The sequence below is a fragment of the Ischnura elegans genome, chromosome 10, assembly GCF_921293095.1.
Source record: "Ischnura elegans chromosome 10, ioIscEleg1.1, whole genome shotgun sequence".
NCBI lineage: Eukaryota > Metazoa > Arthropoda > Insecta > Odonata > Coenagrionidae > Ischnura > Ischnura elegans.
The window spans coordinates 100,489,987-100,507,119 of record NC_060255.1 but is presented as its reverse complement, the minus strand read 5'-3'; the positions used below and the strand labels follow the sequence as shown (position 1 = coordinate 100,507,119).

Genomic DNA, 17,133 nt, shown 5'->3' with positions numbered 1-17,133 from the left:
TTCAGCCATAATTCATACCTTGCAACATAACTTATATAATACCGCACCCTGTGGCATAGCAAGGGAGGGTGGTCCACAACGCCCGAAATATATGAACACAATTCACAATTACTTTGCTTCATAAATGGAAAAAAAATTAAATATCATGAATTATAAGATTTATTTATGAAATAAGGTATTTTCGATTATGAAAAGTGTTAAAATTAGTTCGAAACCCTATACTCAGTACCCTGTTTTTTTTTTTTAAATTACAATCCCTGGTATTGGACCCACCCCTCCCGAACGAAATTCCTGGCTACACCACTCTATTCGAACCAAACTTGGAGCAAATACGAAACACAAAGGAGTTGAGTGTGGAGCGTGAATTACTGAACAGTATTTACATACACCAACTCATCTTGGCCAGAGTGGCACGCTTGACTATGGTTTCAAATGATTTCTGAAAAAAAAATCACATTATTAATGGACTTCAATCATGAAAATACAGGGCAGATAAAAGTACAAATCTTGCAAGTGGTCAGATGCTCACAAGTCCTAGACTTATACATATCTGATTAATGAGCATCTGAAACTACGATTAAAATTAATTGAAACGTACATTTTTAAGTATTTTGACAGTTTCTGTATTAAGCCCAAGCAAGTTATGGTACCACTTTCCTACCATGACATAATCTTTGATGTATGAATTTTCAACCGGAAGATAACTAATGATACATAACAATTTTTAGCAGTTTTCCCCTCTAGCACAAAATGCAGATGTGGAGCCCTGATAAAATAATATTTCTCTTCCGCCTAGAGAAATTGTCTACAAAACAAGTACAGCACACTCCCGATTATCCGTGTTGCAGATTATTCGCCCGTGAGTACATACTCCTTTGATGTTTTCCGCAATCTTTGTAAAAAAAATAAAATCGGATGCAAAAGCAGCAGGATATTTGCCTTTTAACGCATGGCTTTATCGGGCCCACTATTTCCATTAGAATTCCCATCATAAAATGAAATTATTTTATTTACTCGCTGACGAGGAATGTTTCAAGTTTACTTGGATGTCTGATCAAGCATTGCAGACGATGATCAGCGGCGGGAAAAAAGCTCTAAAAGAGTTATTTTTGAATATTCTTGAATGGGAAACTAATCGTAAACGAAGAAAAATGTTATCTGCGATCATTATATATTTTATATTGCGAACTTGCAATTTAATGCCTTGGACTCGCATACAGTTGAATGCGGCCCAAGGGAGTCGGAGATTTTGACGTACTCGGGCATGTTTAAGCCATGACCAGTCACGGTCTATCTGGAGAGGAAGTGAATAGTAGAAGTGAGGGCAGCGAGGGAAGTGGAAGCAGAGATAGCATGAGTCATGGCTAGGCACTCGCTTGGGTAGACGGTTTGCCCTCCGCCCTGGTTTCCCCTCACCACTGCTGGGCGATGGGGTGATCGCACACCAGTTTCCATCGTGGAGTACCGTGTTCCTGTTTTCCAAGCATCGCGATTGCGCTTGGTGATCACGGATCTGCATGCCGGGCAACTTGTGCGAGAAGCAAATACGCGCCAGTTTGGATTATTCGTGTTTTCCAATTATTCGTGCCGCCTCTCCCCATCACTAGCCCATTTGGATAATCGGGAGTACGCTGTACTTCAAAAATATATGTATTCCTCATCATGAATATTCAGCATATTTGTGATTCCTAAACCTTTTCAGACAATATCAATGGCTTGAATTAGTGGCTAGTAAATTACACTACTTACCACTAAGACCATCGGCTCCAGGATCTTTCTCCACAATATCGTTGTTCATCCGTTGCACGTTCCCTTGTGAGATTTGTGTCATTCCAATGATTTGACTCATGCCCTGCGTGTTTGTCAAAACTTGCTGCTGACTCACTGGCTGCACGTTCTGGTTCAGAACTTGTGTCGGTTGGTGAGGCATGCCCTCTGGCTGCTGCGTTAACGTTTGCGCCTGCTGGCTAATGGCTTGAGGCGTGTTCAAGTTAAGCTGCTGATTTAATCCCTGAGATTGAGCCACGTTCTGTGGATGGTTGATTCCCTTCGCCTGAGGCACCACCTGGGGCTGAGATATGGTTTGCGGTTGTTGTTGGCCCATCACTTGAGGCTGACTCATCATCTGCTGAGGCTGCTGAGTCAGCGACTGTGACTGACTCATGTTTTGTTGCTGGTTAATGGCCTGGCCCATGTTTGGCTGGCTTACTGGTTGCCCCATGTTTGACTGGTTGACACTTTGCCCCATGTTAGGCTGACTCACTGGTTGCCCTATGTTTGGTTGGCTGACAGGTTGTCCCATATTTGGCTGGCTGACAGGTTGCCCCATGTTAGGCTGACTTACTGGTTGTCCCATATTTGGCTGGCTAACTGGCTGTCCCATATTTGGCTGGCTAACTGGCTGTCCCATGTTTGGCTGACTGACAGGTTGTCCCATGTTTGTCTGGCTGATAGTCTGCCCCATGTTCTGCTGGCCAACTGGCTGTCCCATGTTTGGCTGACTCACTGGCTGTCCCATGTTTGGCTGACTTACTGGCTGTCCTATGTTTTGCTGACTTACTGGCTGTCCCATGTTGGGCTGGCTGACAGTCTGCCCCAGGTTTGGCTGTTGTACGCCCATCGAGGGAGGCTGACTCATGACCTGAGGTTGGCCCATTGCTTGCTGGGGAATGTTAGCATGGCCCATAACCTGGGCTTGCTGAGGTTGCGACTGCATGGATATCGTGGACTGCTGCTGTTGTTGTTGCTGTTGCTGCTGTTGTTGTTGTTGTTGCTGTAATTGCTGCTGCTGTTGTTGCTGTAGACCCATGGCTTGCTGTTGCTGCTGCATTTGATTCAGGATATGAATTCTCCTCTCCTCCCTTTCCCTGTTCAGTCCCTGCACTTGGGTCTTCAACATCTTTGCAACCTGTCTCGCATCCTCTTCCATAATCAAACCAGACTTGGCCTGCGGAAGAAGAAGAAGAGACCATGTTAACCACACTCACTGAGTGATTCAACCCGAAGGTTGGTTTGGATAGTTAAGGGTACAGATCACCTTGAACTAAGCCACAGATGTGATTTTCCACACATTAAGGGTGGAAGGGACACCTCGCACTTAGAGGATTTTGCTTGAGGATGTCTGAAGGCTTCACCAGGATTTGATCGATAGGCAGCCTAGTGCTCTACCCACTAGGCTACCTTGCCAACCGATCACTGTACCCTGTTTACAACCCACTCCTTTGCCTTCCTATGCAATGCTGTGACTTTGATATGAATCTCCAGGAATACCACAAAATACCCTTCTTTCATTACCTCTTTTGAGGAAGTATTGAATCCCCTTTCTTTGAAGATGCCTTCAGTTATTCTCTGACCGTAGGCATTTTCATTTCATCTAACCTCACCCACTACCCTTTTTCAACTCTCACACCTATCATGGGACAACTGGCTGTCCCATGTTGGGCTGACTGACAGTCTGTCCCAGGCTGGGCTATTGTACGCACATCGAGGGAGACTGACTCATGACCTACCAGCTCAACTGTATGTCACGTGATTCAGTGTTAAGCATATGTATGAGAATCAGCAAATGCAAACAGTGTATAACTGAAGCATATTTAAGTAAGCAATTTAGCTAGAATGCTTGAAGAATAGACTAAACCACCATTGGGGATACTGATTGCTGCTATGGCAACCATTCTGAAAATGTTTTGAAATCAGTAATTTGCAGAATGGAGAGCAAAAGACAAGACAAGATATGACCATTACAAACAGAAGCTTGATATAGAATTCATCGGAACTTGACGAAAATGTTGAAAATTGCAGGGAAAAAAGTAAACCAGGGGCATAAAAAGCAAGGTTTTACTGTATATTAATGAAGTTGTAATCCTATTGATGGTAACACTGTGTCATTGGTAATGTATGAATATGTAATTTGGTTAAGGTGGTACAAGTGGTACGCCGAATAAAGATGGCGGTTTGAGAAGTTTCCATAGATCGTTCGTGTTATTGCCACATGCTTGTTCTATTCCCAATTGTCTTGAACCTATGTGTTTAGTTATGGTCTGGGCACCACCAAATATAAGTTAAAACATGGCGCAGTCGTTAGACAATTTGGGAGGAATAAATAAGTATTAGTAACTGGTGTAATAGTCAAATATATCGTCATGGACGCGTTGTTGGCATCGTCGGTGAAACTTCCACCAGATCTCGACCTCCAGGGTGCCAATGCTGCTACTAAATTTCCTGCGTGGTTGGATGCATTTGAAGATTACTTGATTGCCATCGGACATGATGAATCGCATGATAAAGTCAAACTATCACTGTTGCGAAATATTATGGGGGAGGAAGCCCGCAGTGTTCTGTCAACGATCCCAATGACTGGCGAGGAACGCAAATCTTATGAAAATGTGACCAAAAGACTTGGTGAATATGTGAAGCCACGGACGAATGAGTGTTACGAACGATACTTGTTTATGGATCGGAAGCAAAATGAAGGTGAGACTTTTGGCCAGTTTATGACAGCATGCAGGAAGTTAATTAAATCTTGCAATTATAACGATACAACGGATGAAGAAACCGTTGAGGAGAAAATTTTGAGGGATAAAATAGTGCATGGTATTAGGGATAAAGTTATCCGTGAAGGTCTGTTAAGAGTTGATAACTTAACATTGAGGAAGGCAGAAACTTATTGTCGAGCGACGGAACAGAGCAGACAACAGGCAAACAAGATGGAAGAAATAGGCGACACAGCAGGTACAGTAGTGGATGCTGTAAAAACCAGACACAGGCAAAGCAATTCAAAACCCCAAGGTAAAGTGTTTCAGAAGAAAATATTTAAATGTACACGATGTCAAACAGAACATGGTATTCGTCAATGTCCAGCTTACGGGAAGACATGTCGAAAGTGTGGGTTGAAAAATCACTTTGCCGTCTCGTGTAAGGTAAAAGCTGTGAAAAGTGTAGAAAAAGACGATGAGAATGAATCTGATTCGTCTCTATTATTTTGTGAAAATGTGAATGTTGTTTATAATGTGACAAAGGGTGATCAAAGTGTGAAAAGTGTTGAAAGTATTACTCAAAATGTTACCGAGTGGTTTGCTATACTAAATGTGGAAGGTAAGAAAGTGAAGATGAAGCTAGACCCAGGATCGGAAGTAAATGTAATGCCTTTATGTATTTTGGAGAAACTTGATAAACCAGTAAGCTTACGTAAAACAAATGTCCAGTTAGAAGGTTTTGATGGTAGTAAGAAAAAACCTTTGGGTGTTGTAAATTTATGTTGCAAATCAACTAACAATCAGTCATGTCTTGATTTTATGATTGTTGAGTGGAAATGTAAAGTTTTATTGGGTTTACCAGGGTGTTGTGCGTTAAATCTTGTTCAAAGGGTTACTCAAACTAATGAAAAAGTGCACCAAATCAAAGCTCAGAAAGCAAAAGTGCCAGATATGTTAAATTTTAGTGCTGAAAGTAAATTTATTTCAGAGAACAAAGAAGTATTCCAAGGTCATGGGCAATTTCCGGACAAGTGTTCACTAAGTATCAGAGACAAGGTAGGAGAAATATTGTATCCTCCATCCAGAGTCCCGCATGCCCTCATGGATCAGTTTAAGTGTGAATTGGATCGATTGGAAAAAAGAGGTGCTATATGCAAAGTTGAGAACATGAGTGATAATGCATGTGTTAATAGAATTGTCTTGATTGAGAAATCAAACAAGAAGTTGAGACTATGTTTGGATCCGTCAGATCTAAATAAAATTATTGTTAGAAAACCTTTGATTCCATACAAATTGGAGGATATTTGCATGAAATGTAGAGGGAAAAATTTTTTTACAACCCTTGATCTGTCAGAAGGGTTTCATCAATTACTATTAGATGTTGAATCATCTTGGTTATGTTGTTTTGCTACACCGTTTGGTGTTTATCGTTACAAAGTGTTACCTTATGGGTTAAGTAACTCAGGTGATTTATTTGATGAGAAAGTGTTAAAATATTTTGGTAGCATACCTAATGTCATTGTGTGTAGAGATGATTTGCTTATCATGGGAAGGTCTGATGAGGAACATGATCAAGCCCTACAAAATGTGATCAATACTGCCAAAATGGTTAATGCCAAATTTAATGGAGACAAAATGCAATTTAAGAAATCTAAGGTCAAATTTATGGGACAAATAATTTCTGAACAAGGGATGCAAATTGATCCTCAAAGAGTAGATGCCCTAAAGTCACTTAAGAGTCCAAAAAATAAGAAAGAGTTGCAAAGACTTTTAGGCTCATTTAATTATGTAAGACGGTATGTACCAGATATGAATCAGGTCATGAAACCATTATTTCATCTATTGAAGGAGAATGTTGAATTTAAATGGTTGCCTAATCATGATAAGGTCCTTGACAATCTTAAAGATAAAATTTCACAAGCATCATCCTTAGTTCCCTTTGATCCATGTAAGCCAATAATTATGCAATGTGATGCATCTAAGGATGGACTAGGATGTTGTCTCTTTATTAAATGTGGAAATGAGAATAAATTAGTAGCATGTGTTTCAAGAACAATGAGTGACTGTGAAGTGAATTACAGTCAATGTGAAAAGGAATTACTTAGTATTTATTATGGAGTAAAGAAATTCCATGAATTCATTTATGGTCTACATGTTACGGTTCAAACAGATCATAAACCTTTGTTATCTGTGATGAAAAAACCAATTTGTAAGATCGGTTCAGTAAGGTTACAAAGACTCAGGCTGAAGTTACTGAAATATGATCTTGAATTAACCTATGTTCCGGGTAAATATTTGCACTTTGCAGATATGTTATCACGAGCTACTCATGACAAACCTGAAATTGACCCTGAAATGTTTGAAATGGTTCATTCAATTAGCAAACACCTTCCAATGTCAGATGAACGTCAACGTTCATTTCGACTAGCTACACCCAAAGATCCAACGTTAATGTTGATCTCTAAATATTGCCGGGAGGGTTGGCCCAAAAATGAGAAGGTTGGTAATGAGTGTAAACCTTATTACAACAAACAATGTGATATATTTGTAGAAGCAGGAATGCTCTATCTTGGTGATAAAATCATTGTTCCTAAATCAATGAGGCAATATGTATTGGATATTGTACACAAGGGACATACAGGGGTAAATAAAAGTATTGCCAAAGCAAACCAATTATTTTGGTGGCCTGGCATGTCAAGTCAGATTGCTGAGTATATTCAGAAATGCAGACCCTGTGAAAAGTTTAGGCCATTTAAAACCAAAGAGAAATTGACCCCTCACTCTGTGCCTAAATTTAGATTTGAAAAGGTAGGAGCAGATTTATTTCAATTTGGGAACAAGTCTTTTTTAGTCATTGTTGATTATTTTTCACAATGGTTAGAAGTATCTATTATCCCAGATAAGTCAGCACATTCAGTAATAAATGCTATGCAACAAATATTCAAATGGACAGGTTTTCCAAAGACTGTTATAGCTGACAATATACCTTTCATGTCACAATGGTGTCAAAGTTATTTCCAAGAAAGAGATATTACTCTTAGAACAAGTACCCCTCATTATCATCAAAGTAATGGTAGAGCTGAGCAAGGAGTAAGTGTTGGCAAAAAGTTGTTAAAAAAGTGTTTTGAAGATGGTTCTAATTTTCATGAAGCTCTAATGGAGTATAATAACAGTCCAATCATTAGCTTAGGAGCCTCACCATCTCAAGTACTAAATAGTCGCATTATGAGGTCTAGGTTGCCAATATCTCTATGCCAGTTAGAACCCGAAATACAAATGGATGTGTATGAAAAACTGTGTGCAAGACAAAGTGAGATGGAAGGATGGTATAACAAGCAAGCTCACAGGAAGGAGGAGGAATTTTTTAAGGGGGAGAAGGTAGTGGTTAGAAGTTCAAAAGACAATTGTTGGGAAAAAGCAACTATCACAAAAAAGGCAGATGAACCAAAATCATATTGGATTAAGGTAGATAGAACTGGATCAGTGGTTAGACGTAATAGTTATCAATTGAAAAAGTCAAAAACCTCAAGTGATGAGAGATGTCTATTTCCATTGTATGAAATTAAACCATATGGGGAGTGATACTGTAAAGGAAAATTTTATAATTCCTGAACATGTCAATGTACCAAATGTTAGTGGAAAAATGCATGAAAATGTTAACTGTATGGCTCATGAGAGTGGAGCAACTAATAAGAATGTTGTACTTACTAGGAGTGGAAGAATGGTTAAACCAGTGCAAAGAATTAATCTATAATTGTTCATCCTGTAATTATATTGTACTGTTCAAAAAGAAATCTAAAGGTGTGAAAGATTTCGGAGGGAGGTGTGTCATTGGTAATGTATGAATATGTAATTTGGTTAAGGTGGTACAAGTGGTACGCCGAATAAAGATGGCAGTTTGAGAAGTTTCCATAGATCGTTCGTGTTATTGCCACATGCTTGTTCTATTCCCAATTGTCTTGAACCTATGTGTTTAGTTATGGTCTGGGCACCACCAAATATAAGTTTAAATAGCAAGAGGCAGTAGTACGTTTTTAACACCAGAAAGATGGCATTACACCTGGCAAAATAACAGACAAGAATAGTGAGAGGGAAACAAGGAAGGGGAGAGATTTTGACAGATGTGCCTGCCAGAACAGGAGATGAAAAAGAAAAAAAACATAAGAGGAGAAAGGGAAACTGGAGAGGAAAAAGAAAAAAGAAAAGTATGTAAGGTGGAGGCAAGACAAAAGAGGTTGGCAGAGTATGAGGGCAGATGAAACGTGCAGAAAGAATGCAAAGACGTGAGTGCTGTATGACTCGTCTTTCTTTGCGCAAGGAGATCAAGGTCATCCACACCTATAACCATTAACAGATCAAGGTAAGTGCAAAAAGGAACTAAGGAGTTTCATACAAAATTTATAGCATTTACCCCCATTCTCATCAAATTATACAATAACATTTATACTGTTAATAAATATACTAAATGAATGCTGTAAATTGGGCAAAATCATTTCCGTGAATGAATTAAAATTACATTTTTGAATAAATAAGATAATCAGTGATTGGTTATTGAATTGAATGTCTTGCCAACATTCACAAGCTAACTTTGGACTATCAAATACTTTGTTACAATTTGTTTGAAAAATACATACACCCTTGCCTTGACTATTTAAAATCCCACCTAGCCAGGATTCAAACCAATGACTTTTGGGTTGACAGGCAGGAACGTTACCCTGTTGCCACTGGGGTTGGCAATGACCAAAACTTTAAGGCGAAAGGTGATTGCCCCATTAAACGATTTTCATAATTTGAGTAACGAGTACGATACTAATTGAAAATTGTAAGTTTCACATGTTGTAATTAATTAAATACATTGTTTATGGCAAAAAACAGTCACAACAAAAGAATCCTAGTCAAGTTACACGTCTAATGTAAATTTTAAACTATCAAGGGGAGTGTCACAAAAGTGGATCTCAGATTTCAATCAAACTTTGTAGTGTTGTAGTCCATCGGGAGCTGTCCACGAATCATGCCCCATATAGGGTTAAATATAACCAATAGTTTACACAAAAATCGTAGTAAAACATTTACAGGTTCATTATATACCCTTAAAAATACAGTGTTAACAACTAGGAGCTGTAGCCTGGTGGTTACGATTTTGATTCCTACCCGGAGGTCCTAGGTTTGATTCTTGGACGCGGCGAGTTCTTTTCATAATTTGTTTCTTCCTTTCATTTTACAAAAGCCTGCGGTTCATTTTTGCTTCCATAATTTTCAATGAAAATTTTATTTTTCTGCAATGCAGAAGCATCAGATGTTTTCCCATTTTTTTCACAGGGTTTCAATTACGTTATTTTCGTGTCCAACACGAAGCGTTACCACAATTTCACATTTTTCAGTCCAAATTTTAATTATTTGACTGTAACCAAAATATAATTACTCGAAGAAGCATAAATATATTACCTTACTTGCGGTTGCAAATGTTTGGTGTCATTTTCTTTAAAAGTTGCGTAGAATACAAATATTTCAATCTTGATCAACTTACCTCATCATTTGCCGAAAGTCATCATTTCACATTTTTGGGCCCAATAGGTGACTCATTTTTTTGGCCTCAAGAAACTGAAGAGCTTTGAAGAAGGTTGTCTCAAAAAGGTCATTTGGCGAGAAAGGGGGAGGGGTGAAACACGTTTCTATTGTTCTTGTGTAACTTTATTATATCGTGTAACTATATTTTATTTCGAAGGATTTGTGGCATTCGTAACATGAAACCTGAGCGAGCAATGATCTGGGGTTCCAGAGGCTTGTTGGAAGGCTACGGAGGTGAGGGAAACGTTTAAGGGATGGACTGAGGACTGATGGGTGGACGATAGTGGATTTTAAGAAATGTAGGACGTAGATACTATTCTACGGCACTGAGCTTGTCCCAATGGTAGTTCTATCTCTTGACGAAGATTCACAATGTGTGTCTGTCATGTTTAGCCTTAAGGTTGATAAGACAATAAATAAAAAATGAAAATAACAAACCATTTCAGTGGCCACTTCATCAGCATCATCTTTCTTAATGTCAAACTCAAACTGGATGGCCTCATTTTCCTTGTGCTTGTTTGACCGCTTCTTAGGATCTAGCACACGCAACCTGAACTCAACCTTCTCTGCCCCACTGGCAATGGCCGCTTCTCTCGATATCATCTCCAAACGCAATCCCACATCTTCAGCAAAGAACTCGTGAGTCAGCAGATCTTTCACTTCAGGCCTGGATTGAAGGAGAACAACCACGTAAGAAATTTCACAAAGAATCATTAGTTGACAATTTACCAAGTAAGATGGCAAAAAGTTTACAAGACACTATATAAATTAAAACAAGACTAATAGTTTGCATGGCCAACAGCTTTGAAATATTGTTGATTTTCAGGTGACAGTTGAGCGAAAAGAAAAATATTAAAAGTGTCCCTTAGTTTTAATCATAAGAAATATGAATGCTTGAATAATAACTACATCAAATTCTCCATTTTAATGATATGAAATAATGTCATTGAACTAAGAGAGACACCTATAGACACAATGATTCTCTAAGAAATGCTTAAATATTATAAGATGGTCATATATAAACAAATCACAAACATTTTACCCATAAAATTTATGGATATCCTTCAACACTTAAGTAATTTATTTCAGTTAATAGTTCATAGACCTCTGCATAACGGTACAAGTGCTGCAGTTATATGCAGGTACCTTCCAGTTTGCTAGTACGCCACAAAAAAGTACTCGAGTTAGCACCAATTGAAAACTAAGGTGGTATACTTGGATTAGAATATGGCCTATAATAGGGTCATTCTCCCACAATCGTACAAAATTATGTCCACAGACTGCTGTAAAAAAACCAAAACTGGTGAATCAAAAATAAAGTGGAATATTATTTTATGTGCCCTTTTACTAATTTTAGTGACAAATTAGCAAAGAAAAAATTATATTCCCAAAATTAATTGTCCACAGGCTATGATTCGTCATGCCTGTGGACAGTCCCACATAGATTTTCGAAGACATGTTTATTGAATTAACAACCTAAACTAAATAATTTATTATAAAATCTATGATTAGACAAGTTACAACAATATAAAAATTCCAAAATAGCCTTTTTGGATTGCTTTTATTTCACATTATTCACTATAAACTAAAAAAAAATTTTGTCCCTTCGAAAAAAGCAATGTCCGTGGACACACAGGAAAAAGAGGGTATTATTCATAGAATATGGTGGCAGCCCTGAACAACCAGTGTGTAGAGAAAGATATTGTCAGCTACATTGGGTTGTTTGCGTGTAAACTTGCTTTAGTGAATGTTTTAACGCTGGAAGAAAAATTTTGGTTCAGTTTAGTGAGAGAGCCAAGATCATCCGTCATGTCCGTGGACAGGTAAAAATTAGAAAAAGTAAAACCTATTACTAATAAAAATTGAGATGTCTTTTACAGCAATAAAATGCAAGTTCAATGTAGTAAGGGCAGTGCCCTAACTTATTGTAAGTCTCAACTATAACTTAATTTAGAGGAAATCGTCATGTCCTTAGACATCATGTCTGTGGACGTAATGTCCGTGAAAACTGCAGTCCATGGTTATGACAGATGGTAACGGACATGATGATACCCACACTATGACTAGCCACAGAATGTCCAATGACATAAAAAGTTTCTTGTGAATAAACAGAATATTCCTCTTCTGCTATGTTTGTGGATACATACATCATGTCCTTAGACAGCATAAAAGTAAAAATAAAAAAGGAAATATTGCTAACGATCTCAGTCACTTACGTCATCAGATAGAATAATTGACAAACTGTAATTACACAATTTTGGTTCTCAATAAGCAAAAATTAATTTTTTTAAATTTCACCTGTAGAAAATGTGCATTTTTTGGAGATTGACCCAATAACAAAACATCACCAGAACAAAGTCACCACGTGCGTGAGTGGGTGACTGGCATAAGCAAAAGCTTCGCAAACCTGAGTGTGTTTGTGTGTGCGATTGAGACCTATGCGGAAATTTATTCCTCGGAGAAAATCCGCGTGGTGCCTGAGTGTGATTTTCCTACTTTTATATTTTTGTCGTTTTCGTGACTCCATAATATTTCCTCATTCGTACATGGTTTGTACATTCATACAAGTTTTAAAATATTACTTAGAATAGCCAAAAGTAAGGCTGGGTTAAAAATAAAAGATGGGTCCTCGTGGAATGGATTGAAAAAGTGACTGGAGAGTAGCACTTCCAGTCATCTCTTGCAGCATTGAAACCCAAGATGAATTAAGATTTATTTTTAGGGTATATAGCACCTTATTCTTCCAAGATACACGGTTCTTGGAAAGCAGAACTTTAGACAGTAAAAGTAATGGAAAAGAAAAAATGTACAACCTTTCTTCTTTCTTCAACCGTATGCATCTTTCAATAATATCTCTAATCTCAGGGTTCTCCACACGCTCATAGCTCAACGGCTTCACACCCTGAGGAGAATAAGAAGAGAAAGAAATAACCTCAAGCATTGCCAAATAACAAAAAATAACAACATGCCAATAAATTAATCAGAGGTAATGATTAAAATGTAAGCAAGGAAAAAAGACCAAATTTTACGTTCTTTAATCACAAATGATATTTCAATGTTTTGCGAAAAGGGGATAAATATAGACTGGCAGGATTTAATCAGTAAATAAGTTGACTTACGCTGACAACTTTCTTGTATATCTGGGCAGGGCCCGTGCACTCAGAGTATGGATATTCAGACGTAGCCATTTCAAGCATGCACATACCAAAGGCGTATACATCCACACTCTCATCATAATGTTCCTCATACATTTCTGGAGCCATAAACTCCGGAGTACCTACACGGAAAATAATTGTATGAAAATGCATCCTAAAATTGCACATTGACAAGAGCATGGGAGCACTACGGAGCTCCCATAAAAGATCAATGCACCTGCTTTTACAGTATTTCACTACATATTGCTTGTAATGTATTAATCTATTTTTGATCAAAATCCAAGGTAATAAAGTAATGGGGGAATACATTTGAGTGCAACTTAATTTTTTCAAAATTAAATCCTCAAATATTAATAAATTAAGGGACTATAATTGGAGAATATATTAACATCCCCACACGTTATGCCTTGAAACTTCACACAAGTATCATTAGGCCACAAAAATTATTGAAGGGTGAATTTCTCTTCAAGAAAAAGGCCATTCAGCATGTGTTCATATATAAGTTTACTCATGAAAACAAAAGGCAAAACTTACCAATCACAGATTTAGCGAAAGAGCGATTCTTGAGGGTAGCCAACCCTAAATCTCCTATTTTTACTGATCCTGTAGTTCCAGTGATGAAAATGTTATCACACTTTAGATCTCTGTGAATTATTGGAGGAGATCTTGAATGCAGGAATGAAAGACCTTTCAATATCTGACGGCACCAAGATTTAAGAACCTTCGGGTTGATTTTTTTAAAACGACGTAAATATCTAGGAAACAAGAATTACAATATTAAAAATTACAACAAGAAAAAATTGGGTTTATCAAAAAGCATATCAGGTCAAACATATTAAAATGTCTGCCCTTTCTTTCAAGTCCTTAACAAAGCTTAAGTAAACTATCAAGATAGCAGAGTTATTCCTCTACTTTATCCAAACCAGGAAGCTATTCTAAGACTAATAAAAGCAAAGATCACTCAAGGTGATAAGCAGGGATGCAGTCCATCCCTAATACTGTTTATTCTGCACATGGAACAAATAATGTAGGAATTTGCAGAAACTAATAAGATAGTATTAACAAAACTAACAAAACAGGCTTTTATCAGGAAGGAAACTCTCTTGGCATCAAATAATGCTTCTCCATACACACAGGTAAAACATGTTTATAGTTAGTGCACCAACGGCTCGGAAACTTGGTCTCTGAGAAAAACGGAGAGAAAAAAGATGGACTCCTTAGATATGTGCTACTGGAGAAGGCTATTAAAAATATATTGGAACAGAAATGGTAACCCAAGTGGAAGTAATACAATGGATTGGGGAGGGTCAAAAACTTCTTCAACAAATTAGTAAAAGCAGAAATGCAATGATTGGCCACTTTGATGGCACTCTGCGTGGATGATAGAGGTGGAAGAGAGACTTTCGGGAAGAGTTAGACCAAGAAAAGGATACCTGGGGGAGATCAAAGCAGGAAGAAGATACAAAGACACTAAGAGACTGGCCGTGGAAAGAGAAAATTTCAATGCTCACCAACCCTAGGGTTGAGGAGGAAAAGAATAAGCTAGCTTGAAAATACTGCTAGTAGAAGGCAACGATATACAAAGAAACTTATTACAAAACTAATGAATTGACACTCAGAAAATAAATTCACATGAAAGCATTAAATTTATATACTTATTAATTTCACTTTTAGCATGGATGATACAGATTACAGCATAATGTATATACTTACGTCTTCAAGGTCCCTGAGGTCATAAGCTCAGTAACTAGAACAATGTACTTTCTCTTGGTTAACGTAACTTCCCAATAATCATAAAACCTAACAATATTTGGGTGTTGTAAACCTTTCAGCATCTCAGCCTCTTCACGAAATCTTAATCTCTCAGTCTTATTTAACTTTTTCTCCTGTAAAAAAATAAAGATTTGTTCAGTTTGCATAAATCTGATTTCCTATTCACACTTTCCCTACAAGCATTACAGAGCCCTCCATGAAAGAAGTTATATCTTTGACTGTAGTAAAGCACATGATTGAAAATTTACACCATGGATGTAACTTAAAACATGAAAAAATAATTTTGCTAATGTGACTGCAAACAGAGCCATTTCTTTAATGCAGTACTCCGAAAAACATCTGTCACAGAAGTAAAAAACTAGGCTTTTTCCCTCTAATATTGGCTTAGCAAGCATGATATCCATTTCTAGTGTCATATTGTCACACTGGAGACCTAAACACTTGGTTTGGTAAACCCAGTCTGAGGTTTTTCTCAGAAGCAGATGGCAATTCGGGGATTGGGGTTCAAATCCTAGCTAATCCAAATGATTTTTTCATGGCAGATTTCATCCTTGAAAATATTCATTGCCACCCACGTGACACCAGTGACCTCACAATAAAGAGGGTCAGAGTGCGTGAACTTCATCTACTACCGGTGGTATACTAATTTAACTGGCTAGTAGAACAAAGGTGGCTGATTTTCAGAGAGATGGATTTTGGTAAAGGATAAGCTTGTATTTGTCGACAGAGTGAACATTATTAAGAAATAGAGGGAAAAATGGCCAGTTATTGAATAAGTAAAACTAGAACTAGGAGTCATCCATAACCTTCACAATGATCGTGAAAATCACAATACTGCGTGTCCACAATGTAGCAATTAAAAAAATTCCAATAGATATCCCATACTGCTATGAGGTTTGCTGTGTTTTCCCAGGTGCTACACAGTCATAAAACAAAAGAATTTTTGGCAAAATATTGCTCGTGGGGTAAATATTGCTGACTACAGGAATACTTGCCAAGTCATTAAAATGCAGACAGTAACGTCTTGAGGTGATAAGGATTTATCTTTACTAGCCAGGGAAGCCAATCAGAGGAGTTTCTGCAAACTATCTACTTATTCTATTAAACTTCAGCTTACACATTAACATATGAGGAAAGAAACAGCAGAGAAATTAACATAATAATAAAATGACAACGAAATAAATGCCACGAAATGATAGAAACTGCACGGTCCTATAACTGTCATTCAGAACGCAATCAGTTCAGCTAAACAGCTTCAAAATATGAGTTATAATAGGTGAGTGGAGCGAATAAGTGGAGAATGCCAAGTAAGCAACTATCCTAACAGAAAATTCTTGCCGCAGAAAGTTATTGTAAAAGTAGCTATACTGCATGCCTCAAAAACCAGTGTTTCAAGGACCCTCAGCAAATTCCCTGATCTTTTCCAGAGGGCTGAAATACCATGGCATTCTAGATTTTCAAAGTTAGCGAACACCCTGAATGGAAAGAGGACGTGAATAGAAACCCAACATACCTGCAACTCACACCACGCCACGGCAACTCCTGTTTGGGTATCCAAACCCCTGTACACAGTCTTGAAGCTCCCTCTTCCAATCTCCTCCTCAAACTTGAGGAATTTCCCGTCTGGGGAGACGCCTATGGCTTTCTCTTCGTCGTCATCCTCGCCATCGCCCACCATGACTCCGCCTCTGCCCCCATTCGGGCCTCCCCCACCACCCCCTCCCCCCACCCCACCAGCACCCACGCCCCCTCCTCCTCCCCCACCCCCCAAACCGACCACTCCCCCTCCCAGGCCACCCTGACCCGTCTGGCCACCACTCTCCGCCATCTCAGTCGCTCCCGTGCCTGAAAACAAAAGAGGGATAAGCATCCACTGTCATCGAAACCCATCTGCTGCCCAACAGCCATTTGCACAAATTATGCGAAAAATCCACAGAGAAAAAAATCAATCGCCATGTCCAGGATGCCGGTCAAAGCGAATTGTTTTTTCTCTGCGGATTTTTCGCACAATTTGTGCATTGCGGGTGACTCCCATAAGTAATCACTTTGGCCACTCCCGGTATACTTAACCCTCTTAGTGCTAACCTTCTTCTTGGAGTACCGGCGAAAAATGTCGAGGGTATTTTCATAAAATATAGCAACTAGGAAAAAAATATACAAAG

General features: G+C 38.4%; 1 protein-coding gene across 9 annotated transcripts in view; it reads right to left on the bottom strand.

The window, feature by feature from the left end:
- LOC124166595 (serine/threonine-protein kinase WNK1) overlaps positions 1-16,676 on the bottom strand; it is a 124,729-nt gene extending 108,053 nt beyond the window's left edge. For all 9 annotated transcript variants that reach the window (XM_046544178.1, XM_046544182.1, XM_046544184.1 and 6 more), the window contains exons 1-7: positions 16,485-16,676; positions 14,912-15,084; positions 13,733-13,953; positions 13,163-13,320; positions 12,857-12,945; positions 10,482-10,710; positions 1,750-2,947 (exon numbers count right to left, since the gene is read on the bottom strand). In XM_046544178.1, the coding sequence (XP_046400134.1) occupies positions 1,750-2,947; positions 10,482-10,710; positions 12,857-12,945; positions 13,163-13,320; positions 13,733-13,953; positions 14,912-15,084; positions 16,485-16,649 (2,233 nt within the window). In that variant the 5' untranslated portion in view covers positions 16,650-16,676. The remainder of the gene's footprint in view (positions 1-1,749; positions 2,948-10,481; positions 10,711-12,856; positions 12,946-13,162; positions 13,321-13,732; positions 13,954-14,911; positions 15,085-16,484) is intronic.
- Positions 16,677-17,133: the final 457 nt, after the last annotated feature.